This window comes from Argiope bruennichi, chromosome 2 (assembly GCF_947563725.1).
Source record: "Argiope bruennichi chromosome 2, qqArgBrue1.1, whole genome shotgun sequence".
Classification (NCBI taxonomy): Eukaryota; Metazoa; Arthropoda; class Arachnida; order Araneae; family Araneidae; genus Argiope; species Argiope bruennichi.
In genome coordinates this window covers 31933065-31957822 of record NC_079152.1, presented here as the reverse complement: position 1 = coordinate 31957822, position 24758 = coordinate 31933065, and the positions used below count along the sequence as shown (strand labels likewise).

Below are 24758 nucleotides of genomic sequence, written 5' to 3'. Positions count from 1 at the left end.
GATAACAAAACGTCATTTTGAAAATTAATTAGGAAATAGGATTTTCATTTCTGCTTTTATTTCGTAGCATATACACTTGTGGCGAATTGATATGAGCGAGGATAGAACCTGGGACTTTGTGGTTCGCAGGCCAGTAACATGACCACGATACAAAAGCAATTTCTCGGGTAGCGTAGCTGTTAACTGGCATTATAAGCTCTCACCACACACTTTTTAAACTGAGTGCGTTATAAGTTGTTTTTATTTATTAAATTAAATTCACGTTTTTTTCTTTGGCCTTATTAAATAACAGTCTAAAATTTTAAAAATAATATACATTCCACATTAATATTTAACAGCCTAAGCAAATCAACCATCTGGGAGAATTAGCTGGTCGCTAATTCTCGACTAGTATTTAAAGTCGACTAGTTTGAATATATTTTTAAACTTTTCAGAATAATTTTCATTGATTTTTAACTTCATGCTAACTTCAGCATTGTGTCACATTTATTGATTATTCATCACTTTGTAAAGTCCGACAATGAATTTTATAACTCATCAGAATTTTCTTTTTGACATTATCCGGTGCTTATTTCAGGTGAAGATAGATGGTTGTGCACGTTGCTTCTGCAAAGGGGCTATCGGGTGGAATACAGTGCCGCCTCTGACGCCTACACACATTGCCCAGAAACATTTGGCGAATTTTACACTCAACGAAGACGATGGGCGCCATCCACCATGGCGAACATCATGGACTTGCTCATCAATTACAAGAAGACAATCAAGTGCAACGATAACATATCTCGCCTTTACATCGCCTACCAAGTGAGTTGGCTGTCTATGCTTCTAGGTTCAATAATATATTTAAGCTTCAAATCTACATACAAGATGTCCACTTTGATCGTAACTCAATAGCTAATTTATAAACTATTAGAGATAGAGCATAGAATTTCTAGAAGAAGAATGAATAGAAACCAAAATTTCTAAACTATTAGATATAAATATATAATTCCAATTGGAAAAATGCTTTAAGTGATGGGGAAACTATATTTTATATTGTTTGAGTCAATAAAAATATTTCTCAAAATGTTGCGGATTCTAATTTTTTATACGGTCTAACTGTCCTATTAGTCATTTAATAAAAATTTGTCTGTGCTGTAAAATAAAGGCTATCCCAAAATTAATGCAACATTTGATAGCTGATAGTTTAGTGTCAGTTAGAAAAAAAAATCGTGTGGAAAAAAAATGGAGAGTTACCCAGTAGAACAACGTTTAAATGCAAGATTTGAATGCAATAAAAAAAACACAGCTTTTTTAATTGTTATATTTTTATGAATCCTAAAGCACACAGGTTAAGTATGGAATAACACATAGGGCAATAGCCTCTAAGACTTTGCTGGCAAATACGCACTGTTTTGCCGAAATTTTCCACGACCGTGTTGTATAAATGTGGCTGAATTTCGTTGATGCAGGGTTGAATTTTCCTTCTTCAATGCACGCGTGCTCGTGGGCTTACTGACATAGACCTTTGACTTCAAATAACTCCATAAAAAGAACTATAATAGTGTTAAATCATACGATCTAGGGGGCCAATTCTCAAATATTCAAACTGTGACCTCCAGACTTTCATTATTTTTGAAATATTGTTCAACAATAAAAACACGTTGTTCTGTCATGTAACATTCTATTTTTACTAACCCTAAACTATCAACTATCAAATGGTTTTTTTTAATAAGGCTGCTTACACTTTACTACACAAATGGTGGCAAATTCAAATCTTGCGTTCATTTTGGGACACCCCCTTTATACGATAAAAAAAAATCTCATTGTTTTATGATTAAAATTGATGAAGTTCATATCTATTTAATCTAAATAATGGTTATATACAAATTTGTTTTAAGGAACAATTTGAAAAAGTAACACAACGGTGTATAATTTCAATTTGCAACAACCATTTAAGATCTCTCTCGAATCCGCGAATGTGGGTGTAAAATTAGTCAAAAATATTAATTCTCGCTGTTTCATAGCTCGATCAGTTTTTATTGCAGAAAAGTTTCATTTTTTTATATTATAGTGTCAAAAATATTTTACTTAATATAACTGATAGGACCTGTGTAATGTATAAAAAGTTAGATTTCATAAATTATTGAGAAATATATTGATTTACTCAAACAATGTAAAATGTCATTTATTCCGTCTCTTAAAGCCTTTTTCCAACTACTACTATTAACCTTTCTAATGGCTTAAAAATGAATTATTGTACCAAGATAAGAGAAGACATCCTAAATAGGAACGTACACGTAAATATTTTTTTCAGAACACTAAAAGTTCGACTAATTTTTCATTGAACAGCTTTTAGCAAATAAATGGTCTGATAGCTTAAAAGAGGAATTTAAGATTTATTGAACACAATACAAGTGTTCACAAAACTTACAAGTGAACACAAGTGACCGTGGATTGTAATGAGCCTTCAAAGTTACGTGTACACATCAGAAACATAATTTTCTTATTCGCAACTATAGTATCAATACGATATATCTTCAATACTACTAAAGCCGTATTCCGACGACCTTTGACCTTTACAGATATGTTCGTAAATCTGCCAACTGACCCAGTGTTGGACCCCTCCCCCCCCACCTGTGGACGTTGATCCGGAACTTCCAGCAAAATGACGGTAAAATGAACAGACATCAACGAACCTGGGAAAACCACAAGAGAGGGGAGGTCTCAAGGTGTGCACATGTCGTCAGAATGCGGCTTAATAAAGATGAATTGTGTGTGTGTGTGTGTGTGTGTGTGTGTGAGAGAGAGAGAGAGAGAGAGAGAGAGTCGATGTTCTACGGACCATATCGTTTTACCTACATTTATCATATTTGGCATCTGTATACCTTGGAGGATGAAAATGAGCACTTTGGAGCGATTTTTTTTTCTTCAAAATTTTAGTCAGAATTTTTAATTAATTGAAAATTAAGCTAATTTTTGCATTTTTGCGCGGTAATTTCCAAAAATACGCTTCACCCCATTTCAACATTTAAAAAATTGTATTTTTAATGATACCAATTTATTTATCGTGCGACGTTTTGCTTAGTTGTGGTATTTTTTAAAAATATTTTTGCTTAAGTTTAAAAAATAGATTACATTGTTTCCCTGAAATTTAAGCCGTTTTCATTTATTCACAAATTATCTTATAATTCCTCCACAGTTGAAAACTAAGAAAGAAGGATTCTGTTTGAAGTCTGTATAGTTAGTTTAGAAGACAACTATATAAAAAAATGAAATTACCATCTCATGGAATTTAGAAAATAGATCGATCATATATTTATGTTTTTAATAGCACTATAATGTTATGGACCTGTTTCCGTTAGAAAATTTCATGCACATAATGAATAGAACAAATGCAAGATAATTAAAATAACACGACTGAATCATGAAGTTATAAAAAAAGAATTATTTGAAATCAAATATAACCAATATTCCTGGCGAACCAACTGATCGCCTGAGGCGACTAGTATTCAATAAATGTTAAAGAGCCAATATAATTTTTATATCCAGGTTTTCTGAAAAGACAGATGACCCAAAATGGTCTAACAATGTACTCTTAAAAAGGCTACACTTGCCCCATCTTAGCGCTTAAATTTAATGACTATCATCATCGGGACAGCACTCTAGCGAGAACCATAGTTTAGTGTTATTGGCCATCGTGAGGGATGTATTTTTATGTCCTGTTCTCAATATGACTATAACATCATCACTTTATCCATCAAGGAAGCGAAAACCAACCACCATACCGGAGGTTTCTCATCTCCATTTTGCGGGTGCCCTGATGGGACAGGCCTAATAACATAAGAAATATAAATGTAGTAAATTGTATAGTCAAATGAAAGAAAAGTATTTTAATTTACATATTGTTTTTTTTAATTCAGAGAATTTCCATCAATAAAATAATAATAATTTATTCTACTTTTTTTTGTATTACATTACTCCATTTCTTGCTCTCACAATATTACAAATAAAAAAATGACCAAGAGAAATTAAGCATTCTACGTCTTTAAATGAAATTATCAGTGTCTCCAATATTTTTGTTCGTTAAATTAAACTTGGCTCATGTGCTATTCTTATTTATTTTCATATCGAAAAAACATTCTACGTAATTTCAAAGTATGAAGACGAGTTCGAGTAGTAAAATATTCAGATATCTAGAATATTCTGCTCATTTAAAGGTCTCGAATTTGTATTTTCAGGTTCTACTTATGATAGGAACTATTTTGGGACCAGGGACAATATTTCTAATGCTGGTTGGAGCAATGGTGTCTGCTTTTCAAATATCTAATTGGCAGTCCTTCATCGCCAACTTGGTGCCCATCATTTTCTTCATATTGATTTGCTTCTATGCCAAAAACGATACACAAGTAAGTTGGAAGCGAGCAATTCATAATGGAAAATATAAGACAGAGACTCTTGAATTATAAAAACCGAGAAGGGTTAGACTTTATTAGCATATCCAGGCGAGTTGTGTTTTGAACTTCGGAATTATCGTGAGCTACAAAGAATTGTGAAATCCGATGAATTACGAAAGGTACAAAATAACCAAGAAATACAAAACAGAAATGTCCCTAATATATTTATTAAACTTTTATAATAGAAATCACATACAGCAGGAATTTATGTATCCAAATTCATTTTATAATTCCGATTCTTACCAACAAATTTTATGAAATAAAACAAACGAATAATTAATGTAGTCGTTCACAAAACAAAATAGAAAGAATTTTGCGCGTTGGTATTGACCTAAAAGAATAAATTTTCAAGCTGATTCATTTAAAAAAAAAAATTTGAAAACTTTTTTTTTAATAATTAGTTTTTAAATTTAAAAAGAAAGAATGATAAGAGCATAAAAGGGTTAATTTCAATTTTAATGATAAGAGCAATAAAAGATTAATTTCACAATTTTGTTTGTTATTTGTTCCACTTTTTTTTTTACGATACCAAATATTTTAAAACATACACTAATCTCTTCTTAGTAGTTCACCAATTGAGAGTGTTACGATTTTTTTTAAATTATTAAATTATTTAAATTTTTTTAATCATTAACGTAACGTTGGTAACTAAATAAGATAGTGCACGTGGAACATTTTTGATTTACGATAAAGCCAATTCTGATGCTTCATATTAACAATTAAATTCGAAAACAAATGATTATGCAAAATAAAATTTTAAATCAATCCTTTCTTTTCAAAACAAGAATGAAGAATAAATTGAATAAAAAAATTTAATAATGAATTTATATTGAGAATTGAATTTAATAATAAAAATTTCAACAACTATACCAGATTCTCATAGCTGAAATATTCAGCGCTCTTTATGCCCTCCTGATGATGGCCGTCCTTGTTGGAATCTCTCTTCAAGTGGTGACGGACGGAATCACTTCGCCAGGGGCCATTTTCATACTGTCGATGACGGCCAGTTTCATAGTGGCGGCCCTGGCTCATCCTCAAGAATTCTGGTGCGTGGTACACGGACTCATCTATTTCTTGAGCGTCCCATCCATGTATCTTCTGCTGGCTCTGTATTCTTTCATCAACCTTCACGTGGTCTCTTGGGGGACTAGAGAAGTGCAGACAAAGAAAACGAGAAAACAGCTGGAAGCAGAGAAACTGCAAGCCCAAGCAGCTGTTACCCAACAGGTGAAGTAGCTGACATTATTCTATAGATTTAATTTTTACGTCTCGTTTTAAAGCAACATTAGGACTATTTTGGGACGGACCTCGTAATTTTGAACCGCGGTCAGATGACGAGGACGGCATCTAAGTACCTAAGCATTGGCATACAATAGTTACAAAATATTAACATTTGGTGTGAATTTAGTATTTTTATCGAATCCATCATGTGTATCTTTGGTGAATTTTTTTGGAGATTAAACTTTTGCATGCGGTTAATAGTATCGGAAAATCAATTTTGTGATTTAGACGCGGTTTCTCCAACTGATTGGAACCGAAATTCAATTCAGAACTACACTTACAGTCACACAAACCACATATCAAATTTAATATATTTAAGTCACTGCGTTTTTAAGCTATCGCGTTTACATGTTCTGAAAATACAGACAGACGTTCAATCGCTTGTTGGATTTCGTTCAAAATTTGACCAATGTCTACACAGATGGTAAATCTATGTACCGAATTTTATTTATCTACTCTTTTGATTTTGGAGTTATCACTTAAACTTATATCCTAATAACCAGACAGACTTCCTCTTAAAAAGTTTTGGCTCAAAATCTGACAGACTTACTATAAATTTAATGTAAAGACAATCAAATTTCATGCTTTTAGCTTCAAGTAGTTTTGAATCATAGTGTTCACTCAAAAATAGTAGATAGAGATAATGCCAAAAATGCATTTTTCAAACTCATGGGGGTTCTAGTTCAAACTCATGGAGAATCTAGAGATAGAATTTATGATGATTACAATATTTTCTCTATACTTCGTATACGAAAAAAAAAAGAAAAGAAAAAAGACAGGAATAATTTAATATTGGGTTTATTCATGCACGTTATGTACAAGATTATGATTAAGATATCAGATTTATTTCTCATTAATATTGTCGCCTAGATAAACCGTGTGTTAACTAAAATCAAAGATAACATTCGCTAATCTCAACTCGAGACTTTATTCAAGGAACCAAACCTTACATCTGTTTTTATCCACAAGACGAAATGACTCGAATCTTCCAGATGTAGAAAGATACAGAAATTATAAGAACATTCTAGAACAAATGAGAAATAACAGAAAATAAATCAATCACAAAGCAATTTTTAGACAACTTGCCTGCAGTCAGACACAAACTTGCGAACTGGCGCTTTCAGTTCTACCACTGAGCCATTCAGTCCACGCCAAATTAGAACAAGTTTCGTTACAATATATATACATGGCAAGAATCTCAAAAGAAAAATATATAATTTTGTTATAAATTTTATTATTTTTTATCTTACTTTTCAGTTGCTTCTTCAAACGAAATTTTAAATTTCTGAGAAAACTTTAATTAACTCTCTGAAGTTGCATTGTGAATGGCTTTGATAAAATGATACTTCACCCTTCCATTGTAATGCAGGACGCTTAATTAACCTTGCCCTTAAGCAATTTTCGAATAACTTTTTCAAAATTTTACCAATTTCATTACGCATGTCTTTTTTCGACTCATGTCAAAACAATGATGTGTGCATTTTTTTTTGTGTGAAAATTATAATTTTTTTTTATATTGAATTCTTTGTAGGTATCAAAGAAGAGCGGTATACTAGATTGGATGCCCTTCCTGGGTAGCAATGCAGAAGAAGAAGGTAGCATTTCATTCGGATTCGCCAACCTGTTTCGCTGCATGTGCTGTACGTACCCTAAGCCCGATCCCTCTGCTCTGCAGATGATCAAGTTGGAAGGTTATCTCAAGGACATCAGCAATAACATCCAGAGCATGCAAAAACAATTAGATTCTACAAATCAGCGCTTTTCGGGATTCAGAAGAAGGTAATTTTTTTTTCATATGTGCAAATTCCGATTAATTTTATTTCTGATTAACTCTTTAGTTGCTACGATACTCATTTTGGGTATTTTGGAATTTTACGTAACCAACTCGGCTCCAGAAATACATTTGGTACACCTGACAGTTTAATTTCATTATATATATATATTGTTACAAAAATTTTTCTACAATAAAATACCGTCGATCAATCATAATAACGTAACGCATTTAATCGCTATAGTTCAGCAGCTTTCTTGCTGTCTAATCCTCTAAAATCTTTTATTTGTCGGCGACTCCGACTCCTCTCACACACGACTTCTGACGATACATACGACTTCTTCACTGCAGCTTCAGAGTGCCCGTCTTTTATAGTTCTGGGAACGGGGCTAGAATCTTCAGACCAATCAGGGCGTATCTGAGTGTATCTTAGTTCCTACTGGATCGTGAAACTTCTCGAACTTTCCAGTATGATCCATTTAGTCGCCAAATTCATCGCCAAGTCGCCAAGCTCAGCACGCACAGGACAGATCTTACAAAGGTTTTAACGGTTTTTCCTAGGATGACACTATTCGTACCGGGTAGCAAAATTACTGATTTGTAACAATATCATACAATATTGTGTATAGCAGAAAGTGTAAATTCTGTGCTTTATTTCTTTACCACAAGCGAACAAATTTGAAATTTGTCTGTAAGTTGAACGGAACAAAATTTTAAGATTTGAAGCATTTATTTTTTTGTTTGGTTTTTATATTTTAATGAAATACAGCAGATAAACATGTAATTTAAAGGTTATAGTAACCCTCTGTTGCTAACTCAGTATTTTGTTTTGTGTTGAAATAAATTCATAGATCTATTTATAACAATACCCTTTTTGAAAAATATCAAATATTTTCAAAACGAGACATTATTTGAATATAATTATACAAAATTTTGTGCATATATATATATGACTTATCCAGCCAAAAATTTCAACAAAAAATTGATAGTTACTGGATTAAGTTCGAATTTTCGATTTTAATCCCTATTCATTACCTTAGTCTGTCTGGTTCCAATTAAATATAGTCGTGAGTTTTGCAATTGGATATGTCAATATAGTGATTTTTTTTTTCTTTACTTTCCAAATTAAGTTTTAAAAAAGGCTAAGCCATTACAAAGGTAGATGAACTTAAAAATTTATTTATTTTATATATACGAAATTATGAACGTAATAAATAGTTTTAAAATAATAGTTAATAATAGTTTTATAAGTAGTTGATAATAGTTTTAAAATTTGCCTTGCCATATGCCACAATGGGTCTTTGTAAATATCAAGGTTAAGCGTGTGAATTAGAGGATATGTAGGAATTTTTATATTCCCAGAGCACTGAGATTCCTGAAAAAACTCGTAGAAGTAGTACCCGAAATGGCATAGAAAAATATGTTCAATTATATCTAAATAAACATGATATAAAAGGTAAAAAGATGCAATACGATATGATAAATTGAATTTAATATACTGTGTTAGATTTAAATTAACATTTTAGAAAATTTTACATATAATCAAATAAATTTCTGGACTTTTTATTTTCTCGTATACGAAATATATAAAGTATTGTAATCGTCAAAAAATTCGAACTCGAGATTTTGACGCATCTCCAGGTTTCAGTTTCCTGAATTCGAAAAACACATTTTTGGAATTATGTCTGTATGTCACTCTGTTTGTGAACACGAAAATTAAAAAACAGTTTGAGCTTGAGTGATAAAATATTCTATATAAACAAAATTTGTATATAATATATTTTGAACGAAATTTATTCAAAGGAAATTTTCTGTTCGACTGTCCGAGTATAAATGAACACGATTACAACAAAATATGATCTAACAGATAAAATTTAGGACACAGGCTTTGCATTTGTCGAGTAAATTCTTATCAAAATCGGAACTAAATCTGCCACGGTGTTGAAAGACTGTCCGATTGTTTTTCATATATGTAAATACAATAATTCAAAAAATACAATGAATTAAATAAATGAAATTTGGTTCCAACTGCCTCCTTGTTGTTTTCTCCTAACTGTAACCTGATTGAAGAAATAAGGCAGTGTGGACATTCATGCCCAATAAAGAAAATCAACTTAAGATCTGAAGTCTTCATTGTGAAGCGAATCCTTAAATACTACAAACTTATTTATTCCGGATTTTTTATTTCATTTTACGAAAAACCTTTACTTTTTATATTAATCACGGAATCACCAGTTCTTTCAAAATTAAACTAGATGAGATTTATATTTGACAACGGCAGACTTCTAATTCCTTATGAATGATGTAAAATATATTTAATGGGGTTATTTATTCAGTTTAATGCCTTTCAGATCCATTTTAAATGTACAGCAAAAGGATCTAAATGCAGTTCCAGAGGATGGAAATGTAGAAGAAGATGACGCATATGAAGAAGAATCAAGTAAATATTCCGATTCAAAATCCATTTTATAAAAAAAAAATTGTTGTAATTTTCATATTCAAATAGAAATTATATATATAAAGTGCCAAAATATGAAATGTTTTTGCATGAAAAATATAATGGAATGTAATTTCAAATGTCATTCAATCCTACACTGGTGCAACGAGTAGGTAAATTTTAATTTCTCATTTTTTATATGAAAATTTTGTTTCCCTTAGAAAGAAAGGCATAAATTTGTTTTTCTTTCCGCATTTTGAATAATTTTTACCTATATACCTATACTTATAATTTTTACCTATTTAATTGTATATAATACATAGGTATTATATACAATTCCTAGGGAAAGTAAGTAGTAATTCTTATATTTCATACTTTGCTTAAAACCGTCCTGCATTATATACTATGCCTAAGCATTCTATAGAATGCCGGCATTTCATACTTTGCTGGTAAAATATAGAAAAGAAAAACAGAAACCATAGTTAACGAAATATAGATTTAAAAATGATAATTGTTCCAAATTTCTAAGTTTTATTCTAAGCATGTCTTTTTTACTAAAATTTTGTATTTCAACAAAATTTGTAATAATCAAAATTTATTCAAATGAAAAAGAAACGATTAAAATTTTTCATTTTATTTATATCCTTAAGTGTTCGATGTAAATAATTCTAATGAAAATGATACATTGTTCTTCTTTTTTTATGTTTTAGAAATTAAATTTTATAATAAAGGAAAACTATATCGTGGGCGTACAAAAAAATCAGCTAAATTTCTTTTTATTTAAAAATTATATTTTATCATCACCAAGACCAAAATTACTGCTTTCTACATACAAAAAATATTCCAAATCCACATCTTGCACTGAAATGCCCGAAATCAGAGGGCTTTTTCAACCCAAGTCCAAAATGGGAAACCTTTGTACGGACCTTGTGATTTTTAAATGTGGTCAGATGACGAGAACGACATCTGGTCAGATATTTCCCTTTCGAAACTTCCACACCAGCGAGAAGGCATTTGGCCACGACAGATTTAACTTGTATTAGAACCGCTTACGCGACGGTTCTTCGGTGGAATCGGTATTGAATTTGGAACCCTTGAGTCCCGAAGACGACACCTTACCGCCAGGCCACCGTGGACTCTATAAATACATCTAAATTACCCTTGGAGATAACCGAACTGTCTTTTTTTTTCCGATCATGTAGTGACAAAACCTAAACAGATACGTTGTTTCATTTATTACAGATAACATGTGTTAAGATAACAAACAAAAAATTTTGGAGAGTGGACATAGCTGCATAGAAGTGGATTATGCATAATATATTAGAGATTACTAAAAGTATATCCAAGACTGTTGTAGGATCAAAGAGACATCGAAACAAACAGGAGCAACCAGTGTTATATAAATGAGATGACAAGGATTTTTAAATTACTAGGACTTCCTTCGACATTAAGGTTTCACAAGGGGGAAAAAAAGAAGAAATAAGAATTAACTCAAAGTGGAGAATTTTCAGTTTTCCTGCAGAAAAATCCATTATCATGAACATTCCACAGAATATAAGTTGATCTCCGTTTTTGAAAAGGGAAGGTCATCAACTTTTCCTTGTCAATTAACTAAACTCGATAATCGAAACATACCTATGCATTACAATATATTACGAAAAAAAAATACATTTTGAATCTTTACGCTAATCTAAAAGAACTCCATTCAAGAACTTAATCGTATCTGCTAAAGCTGGAAACATGGTTCCAGATTTGCCACTGCTAGATGAACTGTCTAATTGAGAAGAATTTGATATAATTATTTATTATTTTATTTGATATAATAATATATAAATTTATATTATTTTTTTAAAATTGTTAAATTAGATAAATAATTTAATTACATTGAATGGTTAATAGATCAAAATGTTGTTTTTAACTGCAGAATACGGCTTATTGGTCCTGGAAAAAGCATTTGACTACTCTATTACTTATCAACTAGAAGATACGCCTTTTAAATGGCTGCTATCGGATTGATTATCACAGATTAACTAATGAAAATTGTGATAGAGTATATCATGCATATTGGCAGAATATATATATTATTTACAATATATGTTAGATGTAAATATATAATAACATTAGAAGCTTTGTTTCCTTGCAAAGGGATCTTCTCTATGCATAACATTCACGAACACTCAAATCGTAAAAATTATTAAAATCAAATTGAAACAAATAATAATCTACTAACGAAACAAATGAAATATCGAATACAAAATTTTAAAAAATGCCCAAAAAATATTAGCAATAGCTTTCAATTTGGTTTCATGAAGGAAGAATATAATGAAAAAGCAAATGTATAAAATAATTAAAATTGCAGATCTCAGCACAATGACCTTTGCTATTATTATTAATGTTTAAGTTTATTTGCACACCGATAAATGAATCAATTTAAACATTAAAAAAATTTTATCTTCGTTGCTAGACGCCAAAATAGAAATCGAGATTTTACATCCGATAATGATAAAGACCAAAAGGGGCTGGGAATATTTTTAACTCCGCTAAGCATTACAGACGGCGGTAACAATTATATATACAGACATTTATATTATATATACTGATAAATAGACAATTTTATATATAATATAATGTTGATATTTAAAAGTTTTTGTCAAAAATAATAAGGGAATGTAACAAGACAAATAAATAAGTCTTATTGATTTTATCTACCTTATTGAAAATTAAAATCTATTTATCTCAAAAAGAACATTTATTGAATTAGCTGATTTTCCTTGTATACCCACGATATGAAGCTTGCGTAAAAAAATTAAATTCTGACACCTTTTCATTCTGACGACTACAACCTGAAAAATACTATTTATTTAAGTTTTTAGAATTTAATTTTTTAAAAAACATTTTCAAACGATTCCAAATAGTAACGACGGAGCTTCAATATTTATTCTGCATTTTATCATAAATTAGAACTTCGCCTCTTTTTATTTCATGCTTAACCCCAAAATAATAAAAAAATATGACTCTTACTGTGCTACAAAATATCATTTCATATTCAGTATATCAATAGAGCATTATTAAAAATTGTAGCACAATTTAAAACGAAAATAATTTATAGTATTATTTATTGTTCACTGTTTTCTTCTAGATGACGATCCCGAAGAACACACATACAATCAGCCAGATAACAACGACCATTGGCTATCTGATTCTTCCCTCAAGAAAAGCCACACTAAACAACTTTCTGATGAAGAAAAGGTATTCTGGAACGAGCTCATAGATCGCTATCTCTATCCCCTCATAGACAACCCAGAAGAGAAAGCAAAAGTCTCCAGACAGCTCATAGAGCTTCGAAACAAAGTCGTCTTTGGAGTGCTGATGCTCAACTCTCTGTTCATCCTCATTGTATTCCTGCTTCAAATGCAGAAAGAGACGCTGCACGTAGAGTGGCCGCTGAATGGAAAAGCTAACATCACCTATATCGCAATCAACACAGAAATCAAAATAGAAATGACGTATCTTCAATTAGAGCCTATTAATCTTGTCCTTGTATTCTTTTTCACTCTCATCCTGGTCATACAGTTCATCGCCATGCTGTTCCACAGACTGGAGACACTGTCCCACATACTGGCATCGACAACTCTCGTCGATCAGAATGATAAAGACACCAATGAAATCAACTTCTCGAAATTGACAGATCTACTGCAAAAACAAGGTCTCAAGGACGATGACGATGAGGATGAAGTTGATGGAGATATGCCGGACCAAACGATAATGAATGCACCGATGAGAGAAAAAAGGGGAACGATGATTCCAAATGGTTTTGCTGAACACATTTCTTTGTTAGGATCAGGAATAAGAGAGAGGCCAAAGTTTCGATCCCTCAGTATTGCTCTGGAGAAAGACCTGCAAAAAATACTTGACAAAGGTAGCTAGCTCTCTTTATTTATTAACATCGTTGCGATGTTTTTTCCTTCTTTTATTCTATTAACTGAATAGACTTTCATTAAGTCCATATTATAAATTTCACTGCATTCTGATGATAATTAGGTAAGTGCCAAAAATGGCGTTATACTTGTGAAAAGCTCATAACTAAGATAAAACAAATAAAATTTAAATAGCTGTCAACGAACTAAATGAAGCTAAAAACATCTAAAGAAAATAAAAAAGCCGGGACAAAAAATAAAAGAACATGCATAAAAAGAAAAAGTGGAGAAGATCTAAATGTCTCAAGCCGAAGAGCGTACATAATATTCCACAATAACAGTATCATTGAAGCATAATTAGTAAATAATAAAATCTACCAAAAAATAGGCAGTTTAAACTTTGAAAACAGAAAAGTAAAAAGAAAATAAAAAAAAAAAAATTAAAGAAAAGAGGAAAAATATAAATAAATAAATGAAAAAATTAAATAAATAGATACATTGGCTCTAAGGTAGAGTCCATGATCAAAAACAAAGGCTAGAAAAAGAGTTCGCTTTGCTTGTGGGTTTTTGATTTTTTTTTTTTTTTAATACTCACAAGATACTGTCTACTTTTAACAGTGCATACTTTGTACAAAGTATGCATACCCTCTATGCATACTTTGAAGGGCAATGGTAGAGTTCCATTTAAAATTTGCAATCGTTAAAAAGGCATTAACACTTGAAGTGTTAAGAAGAATGCAAAACTGTTATACCACAAGGTATAATCAACAAAAAGTCCCTTTTTTCTTTGTAGTAAAATAACATATGGCTCCGCCGAGGCAGAGTCCAAAATTTCACTTAACTTTACTTCTTAACTCTTTAATGCGGGTGAGCTTCTAACAAAATCCCAGCTTCGGAAACACAGATTCGCGATAAGATTTCATTGCAAATTATTTATGTATGAATGCTTAGAGCACACAAAATCTAAAATCGAGAATCAAACGTTCTTCCGTTGATGTGTTGCCGACTGGTGATGATAAGTTTCAGCTCCAACTGTCAATTTTTAACATTGAAAGGAAGTTCTAAATGTTTAAAAAAAAATCTGGAAATTTTTTTAAATCTTTTCTTTTAAAATTAAAACATCTTTAACAATAAATCTTTTCGATAAACAGCAAGGAAGAAGAAAAAAAACTATCGCAACAAAACTTTTAACTCCGATGGCACGAAAATTCGAAGTAATCGAAAGAGAGTGATTGTTATCCCCTCGAATTTTGAATTTATTTTCACAACATGACATTTTTATCTTTACTTGCTTCACACAATGAAATAAAGTGAGACCACATTAATGAGCAATATCTTCTTTTGTTGAAAAGGTTGATATAAAATTGAGCATATATCTGCACTTGTGATGTGAAAAATCACATAGTAAAATTGATTACTTTAGCTCTACTAAGTTATCCGTTTACAAACAAACACAACCTCGCACAAAAATGACAGTCATCCATTTGAAGAATTTAATCCAACATTTGATGCTGATCTCTTATTCTGGTTATTAAATCATATCCCAAATTTCACCCAGCTAGTTCATTATATTTTTGAATTATCATGTTCACTTCCACATGCATTCCGTCTAAAGTTTGAGACTGGAGCGAATTGGATTGAGCGAGGATAGAACCTGGGACCAACTACGCTGCACGAGCAACTGCTTTTGTATCGTGGTCTTGTTACTCTGCTGCGAACCACAAGATCCCAGATTCTATCCTCGCTCATAAGAATCCGCTACAACCATATACAAAATTACAACCGTCTAACTCAATGCGTTTTTGAATTATCTTTGTCATAGACAGACAGACATTTTCGAAAAATGGAACTCGTGGAAGTTTGAAGCGGGGAGATTTGTCAAAATCTCGAGTTGGAATTTTTTGACGATTATTATACTTTCTCTACTATACTACGTATACGAGAAAGTTAAAAGTTATGAAATTTATTCGGGTATGTTTTCAAAATTTTAATATTAATTTAAACACCCATTCTCATTTTTTTAGATCCAAAATTCAATTCAAAAGTGAGAAGAATGAGTAGAAATCCTGATGCATTGGATGCACTCAAGAGACGAACTTCCATGTACAACACAAGATCACCAACGCCTCGCAGCACCATACTGGCTGGAATCGAAGACTTGGATAATGCGTTCGGAACACCAATCGTTTCTGCTAGACACTCCATGTACAATCCTTCCTTTGACACTGAAAGTGTCAACAGTATTCAGATGGTGGATTTCGGTGCAAACCAAACATCTGTCGCAGGAACTAGTTTTGCAAAAAGAGATGCGAGGAACTCGAGTTTGAGGAGGAAACTGGACCAGATAAAAGAAGATATCGGCAAACCGGAAGAGGTGTGATATCTGAGTGGAAATTTCATAAAAATATTATGAAGGGACTAGAGAAAGTGAGAGCGATATGATGTAATTGAATGAACTGAGATTAGTTATATCGATTTTTCTCAACAAAGGAATTTTTATTTAATTAAATTATTGAGAACTACCTTTTCTATTTCATTATTTTATTTTGTGTATTCTGACAATATCTTTTAATAAAGCTATATAAAATATATATAGTTCGCATATAATCTCTTCTTCCTTGAAAAGAAACAATACAAAAATAAAAATTCTATTTATTAGATTAAATTGAAAAATTAAATACTATTCTAAAAATCAAATAAAAATATTTTTTTATTTAAATAAAATAACAATATAATTCGGAAGAAAATGACCTCAAAGTCATCAGATTTAGTCAATCAAACAAAATGATCTGAAAATCATTAGTCAAATTTAGTCAATCAAACAAAATGATCTGAAAATCATTAGTCAAATTTAGTCAATCAAACAAAATGATCAAAAAATCATTAGTCAAATTTAGTCAGTCAAACAAAATGACCTCAAAACCATTAGTCAAATTTAGTCGATCAAATAAAATTATTTCAGAATCATCATTCAAATTTAGTAAATCGAACAAAATGATCTCAAAATCATCAGTTAAATTTAGTTGTACCCCTACTCAACCAGAAAAAGGGAAAAAAGTTCAAATGTATAAATGTGAAAAATATATAAATTCAAGCTTCAAGTATTGACAGTAGCCAAAATAAATTTAATATTACTCTCTTACTTGTTACCAATTGCTAAACATTATATTTGAGTTTCTAACCACATAATCGATATTTAAAATAAATTTCATCTTCAAGAAAACATAGCATTAATAACAAATAAAGATTTCTTAAAAATGAAAAAAAAAAAAAAAATGTAATTCCTATTACTAAAACTTATATTTCAGAGAAGTGCTTAAAAATAATTAAAAGCAAACAAAAAAACTTTAAAACTGGAAATTAATTTTTAAAAAAATGTTGCTCCAAAAAGTTTATACTTTGACATCTTTTCTTCCTTTTTGAAATGTTCGTATCAATTTCATATAACTATTATTTTGAAATGTAAGCTGAAATAGAATTAAACATTTGATTAAAAAAACAGCTTAAACAGTAGCATAGCCGCTGCTAAAGTAACTTTATGTATTTAATTATATATATACCAAGATATTATCTGTAAGAAATCGAGAAAATTTTGTTTTAAAATAATTTCCAAATTTATCCGAAAAAAAAAAAAAAAAAAAGTCAAAATCCTGTTTATGCCAATTTGTACTGAATTAATATTTTACAAAAACTTTCCAAAACATGCTGTTAATACCGAATCCAAGAATTAGGTTACTGCGCTTTTTTTCCAAAAGAAAACAGTTTTTCTGAATTTGAAAATATTTCGAATTTGTTTAAATACGAGTTTTTGGAATGCTAATAAGGAGAAGAAGAACTCTAAAAAAATCCAAAAGATAAAATAAAAAGTAAACTAGACTCAGGAACAGTGATAAAGTGGCCAGCATCGGAAGATCGGAAAAAAAAAGAAAAAAGAAAAAAAAAATCACGCAATTCTTAATCTAGTGTTATTTTATTTTTATTATTCTTATCAGATACGATAATTCACTTTTATATATATATATATATATAAATCGAATGAAACATTATCAGCTACCATTAAAAACAGTCGTTTACCGACAATCGGGAACAGAGGGTATTCGCATTTTTGCGCTCACGTTAAACAACGAGATGTTCACATTTAAATTCCTGAGGAACCAAAATTTCTGATATGTAGGATCGCCAACACACATATTCGAGTCGCTTAATTCAATTCTTAATAGCAATTGTCATGTATCTAGTTTATGATAGAATTTTGAAAAATGTCTATCGATGACAAAGACAACTGAAAAATGTTTTGAGCTAGAACGATTAAATTTAATGCAATATTCTTTACATCAAATTTGTAGATTTCTACGCAAATTCTGTTCAGAGGAACATCTGTTCGAATATAAACACGATAATTACAAAACGGAGAGCTAGATGGATGAAATTCTGTACACAGATTTACACCTATAGTGTTGACACCAGTCAAATTTTGATCCAGATCAGACTACAGGTTGAATGTCTGTAGGTTTGTACTTTCAGAAACATGTAGACGCGATAATTCAAAAATGCAATGATTTAAATATATCAAATTAGATATTGCAATTTCTTGTCAAATTTCTGTATCAATCTGTTGAGAAAAACACATCTAGAACACAAATTCGATTTTTGAATGTCATTAATGCATGCCAGGAATATGAGATTTTGTGACTACAATTGTAGCTTTTAAACAAATATTTGTTTCAATCGATCGGAAAAAATGAGTCTAAAACACAGATTCGATTTCCGGATTTATTAACCGCATGCAAAGGATTAATCGCCAAATATCTCGCCAAGGATTACACAATAGATTCAGTAAAAATGATAAATTCACGTCAAAAGTTAATATGTCGTAACTATTGTGCGCTAACGCCATGTAAAGTGTTCTTTAGTATGATACATTTATTAAAGTATACGAGAAAGTTTTGGGTAGGATTACTGATCAACTTTGATTTAGATGTTGGCAAGCAGTACGATCAGTGACGGTCATTATCTAAAAAATTAGCATTGCTGCAAAAAAATTATTTATCAAGAGACTTTTTTTTAACAAAAAAATAAATAAATAAAAAATAAAAATTCGATGTACAAATTTATTTCGCCGTTTTTGGATAAATGGTTATGGCAATAAATTTTAGATCCTGGTCGAAATAAGCCGATTGAAGATGTCACACAGCAGGTTTAGACATCTGTTCTCGTCATTTGCGGGAAGTTTTTGTTTTTTGCTCCCATTTGAAGAAAACTGCAGTTTAGTCGCATCGAATGTTCTCAAATACTTACGGTGAGTCTGCTCTTAATGAAAAGACATGTGAATGGTTTCAAAAGTATCAGATCGAATGTTTACGATACCAAAGTTATGCTCTGCATTTCAAGTACCCAGCTGGGGGGGATATGTTATGAGCTGTTGAAAACCAACGAAACCACCACAAGGTATCGAATGAAATTGATGCGTTTGAACTGGGCGTTGAAGGGGAAAACTGTAACAACGACATCAGGAACATGACAAAGTTAACTTCCACCATAACAATGCTCGATCACCTGTCTCAAGACCGTTCGAAACATATTTGGAAACGTTAAAACGGAAAGTCTTAACCCACACGCATCTCGATAAACAAGATTTTTTAAGTATCCCCGAAGCCAAATGTCACAGGGATAAAGATGTGTAGAACGAGATGGTTAGGCTGCTGGAAGACATTGGCGCTGTTGCATTTGGAGTACAAAAAAATAAGCGAGCATGTTTTGGTAACTTCTGGTGATGTGCTTAAATTCTCAAGTCGATGAAACTCTCAAGGTGCAGCTGCAGCATTTCCCTTGTTTTCGAAAAGCAACTTCACAAGCAAAAAAGCGCGAAGCCATCGCTAATAAAAATGACATTTCCCCATCTTTATCCCTAGAACTGTATCAGCAAACCAAGGTTTTTTTTTTTTTTTTTTCCTTCAAATTTTTGGTTTCTACTGTGCGATTTTGCAATTACAATGACAATTTTAGTTTCTTCACTGTTTTATCGTTTTTTCCCCCCTTCCCCATATCAGCAATAGAAATTAGAAAGGGAAAACTCTACACCACATGTTTGTGTGTGTGTGCCTTTTTAGCATATTTTCTGTTGTACAGCACCATTTATCAGTGTTTATGGAACAAGTTTTTTTTTTCTTCCCCTTCCAGTGATCCCCACATCTTGAATAGTAATTTCAACAATTTTGGATTCCACATTGAGTAGTTTGCTATATAGAGAGCTCAGGGTGTCACTATATATGGTGCTTTAATTTTGATCATCTTGTATATGCTAATAAGAGATAGGAAGGAGAATCACCCAGAAATTAATTTGAAAAAAGATTAAATCTAGTTAAGACTTTTTTTTAAAAATATGAGATACTTACTAGCAAAAAATAAAAGAAACAATTTAATTCACTTAAATCAAATTTGACGCAAAGATTATATAATTGGGGCACTCTCAATTAATTTACTGATATTAGAACTACTTCCTCTCCACTACAATCATTCTAAATATTCCACTTTTGGGTTGTGTTTCTATTCTTGCTAAGATAAAGATATATATCTTTGATTCAGAACACAGAACATTTTTCAAAAAATTAGAATAAATATTGTACAATACTTAAGCTAATATTACAGATATTTTCCTAAGTAATAGCATAAAAATTATTTATCCCCAATATTTATTCAGAAATTTAGAAGCAACCCCCCCCCAAAAAAACAGATAGCTAAACTTAATTTTTTAATAAAAATTTAAACATTGTTTGCTTTAAAAAAAAAAAAAAAAACCTCAGATAAATATATATATGCTAAGTTCAGTAGCTTTATCTTTCTTGTTATGCAAATCATTTACTTTAAGAAACAATAACAGTCCTTCGTTATAATTAATATGAATAAGACTTAACTTTTTAAAGTTGATAAATTAAAATTAGATTGGCTAAATCAAAATAAAACATTACCAATAATGCAAATGATAAATTATTTGTCAGCTGAATTTCACTAAGTAAATGTGAATGCCAGAGATCATAATAATACAAGGACTCATTTTTAATAATAAAGTTTCTCAAATTAATATTTTTAAAACTAAATTTAAAAAAAAAAAAAAACATGATTCGTTTTATCTCATAATTATCATAAATGGAAATAATTTAGAAACGTAAATGCACCCCATGTGTGTATGTTCAGATCTCATAACCGTATTGAAATACCATCAAAGTTATCTTTTAGACACTTTCCAAAACAAATGAACACTTTTTGTTTCAAGTCCTTCTAAATTATATTTTGAAAAATATTTTCATTAATATTCACTAAAATATGAATTTTAAAAATATAAATTTTATAAATAGAATTCATTTAAAAATTATTCCAAAGCTTAAAAGAATATTTTCTTGAAGGATTCCTCAATCTTTTGAAACTTTGTATCATATCACCTAAATAAAGATTAAAATATTCATATCTTTACAAAAACATTTTCAGTTAGTGCACCCTAGAAAAAAATAAAAAATTTTCAATTTATATTATTTAATTTTGTAAATGAAATTTCATATCATTACAAAATATGGGCAATAATACATAATAGCAAATATTAAGATTTATTATTGATGAGAGCTAATGTTATAAAGGAGTCTGTTTTGTTGTAATTGCTTTCAGTTAATGACAAGTATAAGCTAGATTCAAATGACCATCACATCCAATAATTATATCTAATTAATAGTATGGCTAAAAATCCAAATTCACAAGGAATGATGTGTTGAAAGATAATATACAGTTTGCCATTTCATCAAAAATACAATTCTATCATCGCTTCACTTAAACTGAAAAATTTCATAAATTAGGCTTATCAAATCATTCATATGATTTCTATTATCTTCTGACTACTTTGTTCAACTGAATTTTAAATACAGTAGTATCCAAAACAGAAAAATTATAATATTACAGATTAAAACAAAATATTAAAAAGGGTGCCATTTTATATACATTTAAACTTTTTTTTTTCTAAAGACTGATTCACCCAGAATAATGCTAAGCACCATTAGTGGTATATGTACCACAGTATAAGTAACACCATAAATTTTTATATACTGGTTAGTTAATTATTATATAGTAAAATGGTGAGATTAAATTTTAAAATGAAACAAATAACTAAAAGGCATTGACATATAAGGCAATTTAATAAAACTAAAAATTTACATGTGAAATCACCTTATTTGGAATTGAGTACAATGTACATGATATATATAATAAATTGAAGTACAGAATATGTAGTAAAATTAGACATAAAATACATTTGTAGGGTTTGTTTGTACTTGCATTGACATTAAAAATATTTACAATATGTGCCATATATTTATAGAACCATTTCCAAAAATATTGGTTTGATTCATACTTTACATATGATTCAATTCAACAATACACAAATTTGATTAAAATATACATTTTTAGAGCATATTCTAAAATATTTCTTATGCTCATAAGAATTTGTTACAGTTCAAAGCTTGATACCTTTATATGTTGTTCTTCATTCCGTGCTGTAATACAAAACAAACAAAAACATGAATAGAAAAAAGCAATAATGGTAATTTTTTCATAATTTACAAAACATTAACAAATTTTTAATGTATTGGAATTGTTTCATAGTATTAAGGGGAAGAAGAATATAAAGAATACAGATTCATGTATTTCTGCAGTAAAACTAATTCCATTTCAGATCTCAAAACTTATTTATCTAGTAAATGATTTGGAAAGACTATGATCTAATGCATAATTTCTATAATAAAGAAATGAGATAGCATTTTAACATCTATATAAAATTTACTTTGATTACAAATTAACAGCAATTAAAATAAGATACACTTAGTAATTTTATTTGATTTAGGGATTGTTTATAGAGGTATAGGATGCCCATAGAAACAGCATACAGTTTAAAATAGCTAAAACAAATAATTTTAAATAGCTTCAACTCTTTTTTGCAAGTTTGTGAAAGTATTTCCAAAAAACGATAAGAAGACCCGACATATCTTTTATCTTCTTCAGAATCTTCAGAATTAATCTTCTAATTCAGGCAAATCTTCAGAAATTAACAAAATTACTTTTTTTTTCTGTTGATTTATAGCTTCACTTAAAAAGAATATATACAGCCAACTTCTATAAAAACTTTTTTATCCCCTTGAAAATGAAATGCATGTGTTCTTTCTTGTGCTTTACAGCCATCAAAAGAACATAATTTTTTATTTTCCTTCATAAAGGCATGAAATGATTTGGAAAAATAAGCAGATTAAAAGTTAAGTTTTAACCAGCGGAAGTGGTTTCTCCAAAATTTTCTTTAATACGGTCTAATAAAGATATTTGCCCAGAGAACACCTTACATGGCACTGGTGTGCAATATTTACGAAATATTAACCTTTAGTGAAAATTTAGCATTCTTAAGGAATCTATCATGTCATCCTTGATGATTTTTTTGGCAATCTTTTGCATAAGGTTAATAATATCCGAAAATCAAATTTGTGTTTTAGGCGTGTTTCTCCAAATCGATTGAAACAATTTAAAACAAAATACACTTTTAGTCACAAAATCCCATACCAAATTTGGCATATTTAAACCACTGCAATCTTGAATTGTCATGTTTAAGTGTTTCTAAAAGTACCTCAAATTGGATTTTGCTCAAAATTTGATAAGGAGCTGCATTCTAGATGTTAAATCTGTGTACCAAATTTTATCTTTCTTGCTCTCTTTATGTTGTTGTTATCATGTTTTTATATTTTAAAAAAAAAACCGCTGGATAGACAGACTTTTTCTGAACAGACTTTTCTTAAAATTTGACAGAAATCTACAAATTTGAATGTACAATAAATATCATTTGTCTAGCCCAAAACGTCAAGCCAAAACTTTATCTTTGTCACAGACAGACAGAGGGACAAAAAAAGTGCAAATGTGTAAAAAAAATGTACTTTTCAAATTCAGGGTCTAAAACATGGACATTCGCCAAAATCTCTGGTTCAACTTTTTTTTATGATTAAAATGCTTTCTCCCTACTATGTATATGAGAAAATAAAAAATCATTCCTTAATACATTCTTACAATCATTTTAAATTACAACTTATGAACATTTATGTATTAAAAAATCGAAATTAAATTCACTGGCTAAGAAAGAGTATACCTATAATAAAAACAAAGAAAACAGTTTAACCCTTAATCGATTTAATAATATACCAGATATTTAAATCTAAAAGAATATGAATAGTTATTTGAATATTTTCTTTAAAAAAATTCTCTTTGGGAACAACATCTTAAAAACACAAAAGAAATGTTAGATATTTTAAATTAAACACTATTTTGAATAATCTTTATAATCCATCTGTTATGTTATTATGAGAAATTATGATTTATGCAGCATCATTAACATTATTCAATGAACATTTAAGATATAATACATAAACTAATAACATACATTTAATCAATAAGTTAGAAATAATAATTTGTAAAAAAATGCAAACAATGAATTCATATCTTTTATAAAAAATATACTTGCCTTCAAAATATCCTGTATCTGTTTTACTATCAGGAATAGGTACAAAAGGAGCAGCTGACTTCAAGATTTTTTCCCATTCAATCTTTCCAAATAATGGCCATTTTCTCAGTTCTGTTAATAGATAAAATTTCAGTAATAAGATGGCATACCAAATTTCATTTATTTAAGTCAGTATGTTTTTGAGTTATCACATTCAAATACATGCAAAAATATAGATGGACAAACAGTCAATTCCAACAAAGATTTGGTAACACATTTCCATTAAATTTTGGTAATGTAGTTCAACATTTAAGACATTGACCTGTCTACCAAATTTTACCTACCCATTTATTATTTACCTCTTTACATTTTATAGTTCTAAAGTTGTCTATTTGGTTGC

General features: G+C 30.1%; 2 protein-coding genes across 4 annotated transcripts in view; one reads left to right on the top strand and one right to left on the bottom strand.

Moving 5' to 3' along the window:
- LOC129956508 (chitin synthase chs-2-like) overlaps nucleotides 1-16424 on the top strand; it is a 79071-nt gene extending 62647 nt beyond the window's left edge. For all 3 annotated transcript variants that reach the window (XM_056068430.1, XM_056068435.1, XM_056068440.1), the window contains exons 13-19: nucleotides 578-804; nucleotides 4221-4388; nucleotides 5310-5663; nucleotides 7249-7496; nucleotides 9840-9928; nucleotides 13065-13844; nucleotides 15867-16424. In XM_056068430.1, the coding sequence (XP_055924405.1) occupies nucleotides 578-804; nucleotides 4221-4388; nucleotides 5310-5663; nucleotides 7249-7496; nucleotides 9840-9928; nucleotides 13065-13844; nucleotides 15867-16222 (2222 nt within the window). In that variant the 3' untranslated portion in view covers nucleotides 16223-16424. The remainder of the gene's footprint in view (nucleotides 1-577; nucleotides 805-4220; nucleotides 4389-5309; nucleotides 5664-7248; nucleotides 7497-9839; nucleotides 9929-13064; nucleotides 13845-15866) is intronic.
- Nucleotides 16425-21660: 5236 nt separating this feature from the next.
- The window catches only part of LOC129961861 (serine/threonine-protein kinase greatwall-like), a 46647-nt gene continuing 43549 nt past the window's right edge, over nucleotides 21661-24758 (bottom strand). The window contains exons 13-14 of the mRNA XM_056075459.1: nucleotides 24380-24490; nucleotides 21661-22379 (exon numbers count right to left, since the gene is read on the bottom strand). Of these exons, the coding sequence (XP_055931434.1) occupies nucleotides 22333-22379; nucleotides 24380-24490 (158 nt within the window). The 3' untranslated portion in view covers nucleotides 21661-22332. The remainder of the gene's footprint in view (nucleotides 22380-24379; nucleotides 24491-24758) is intronic.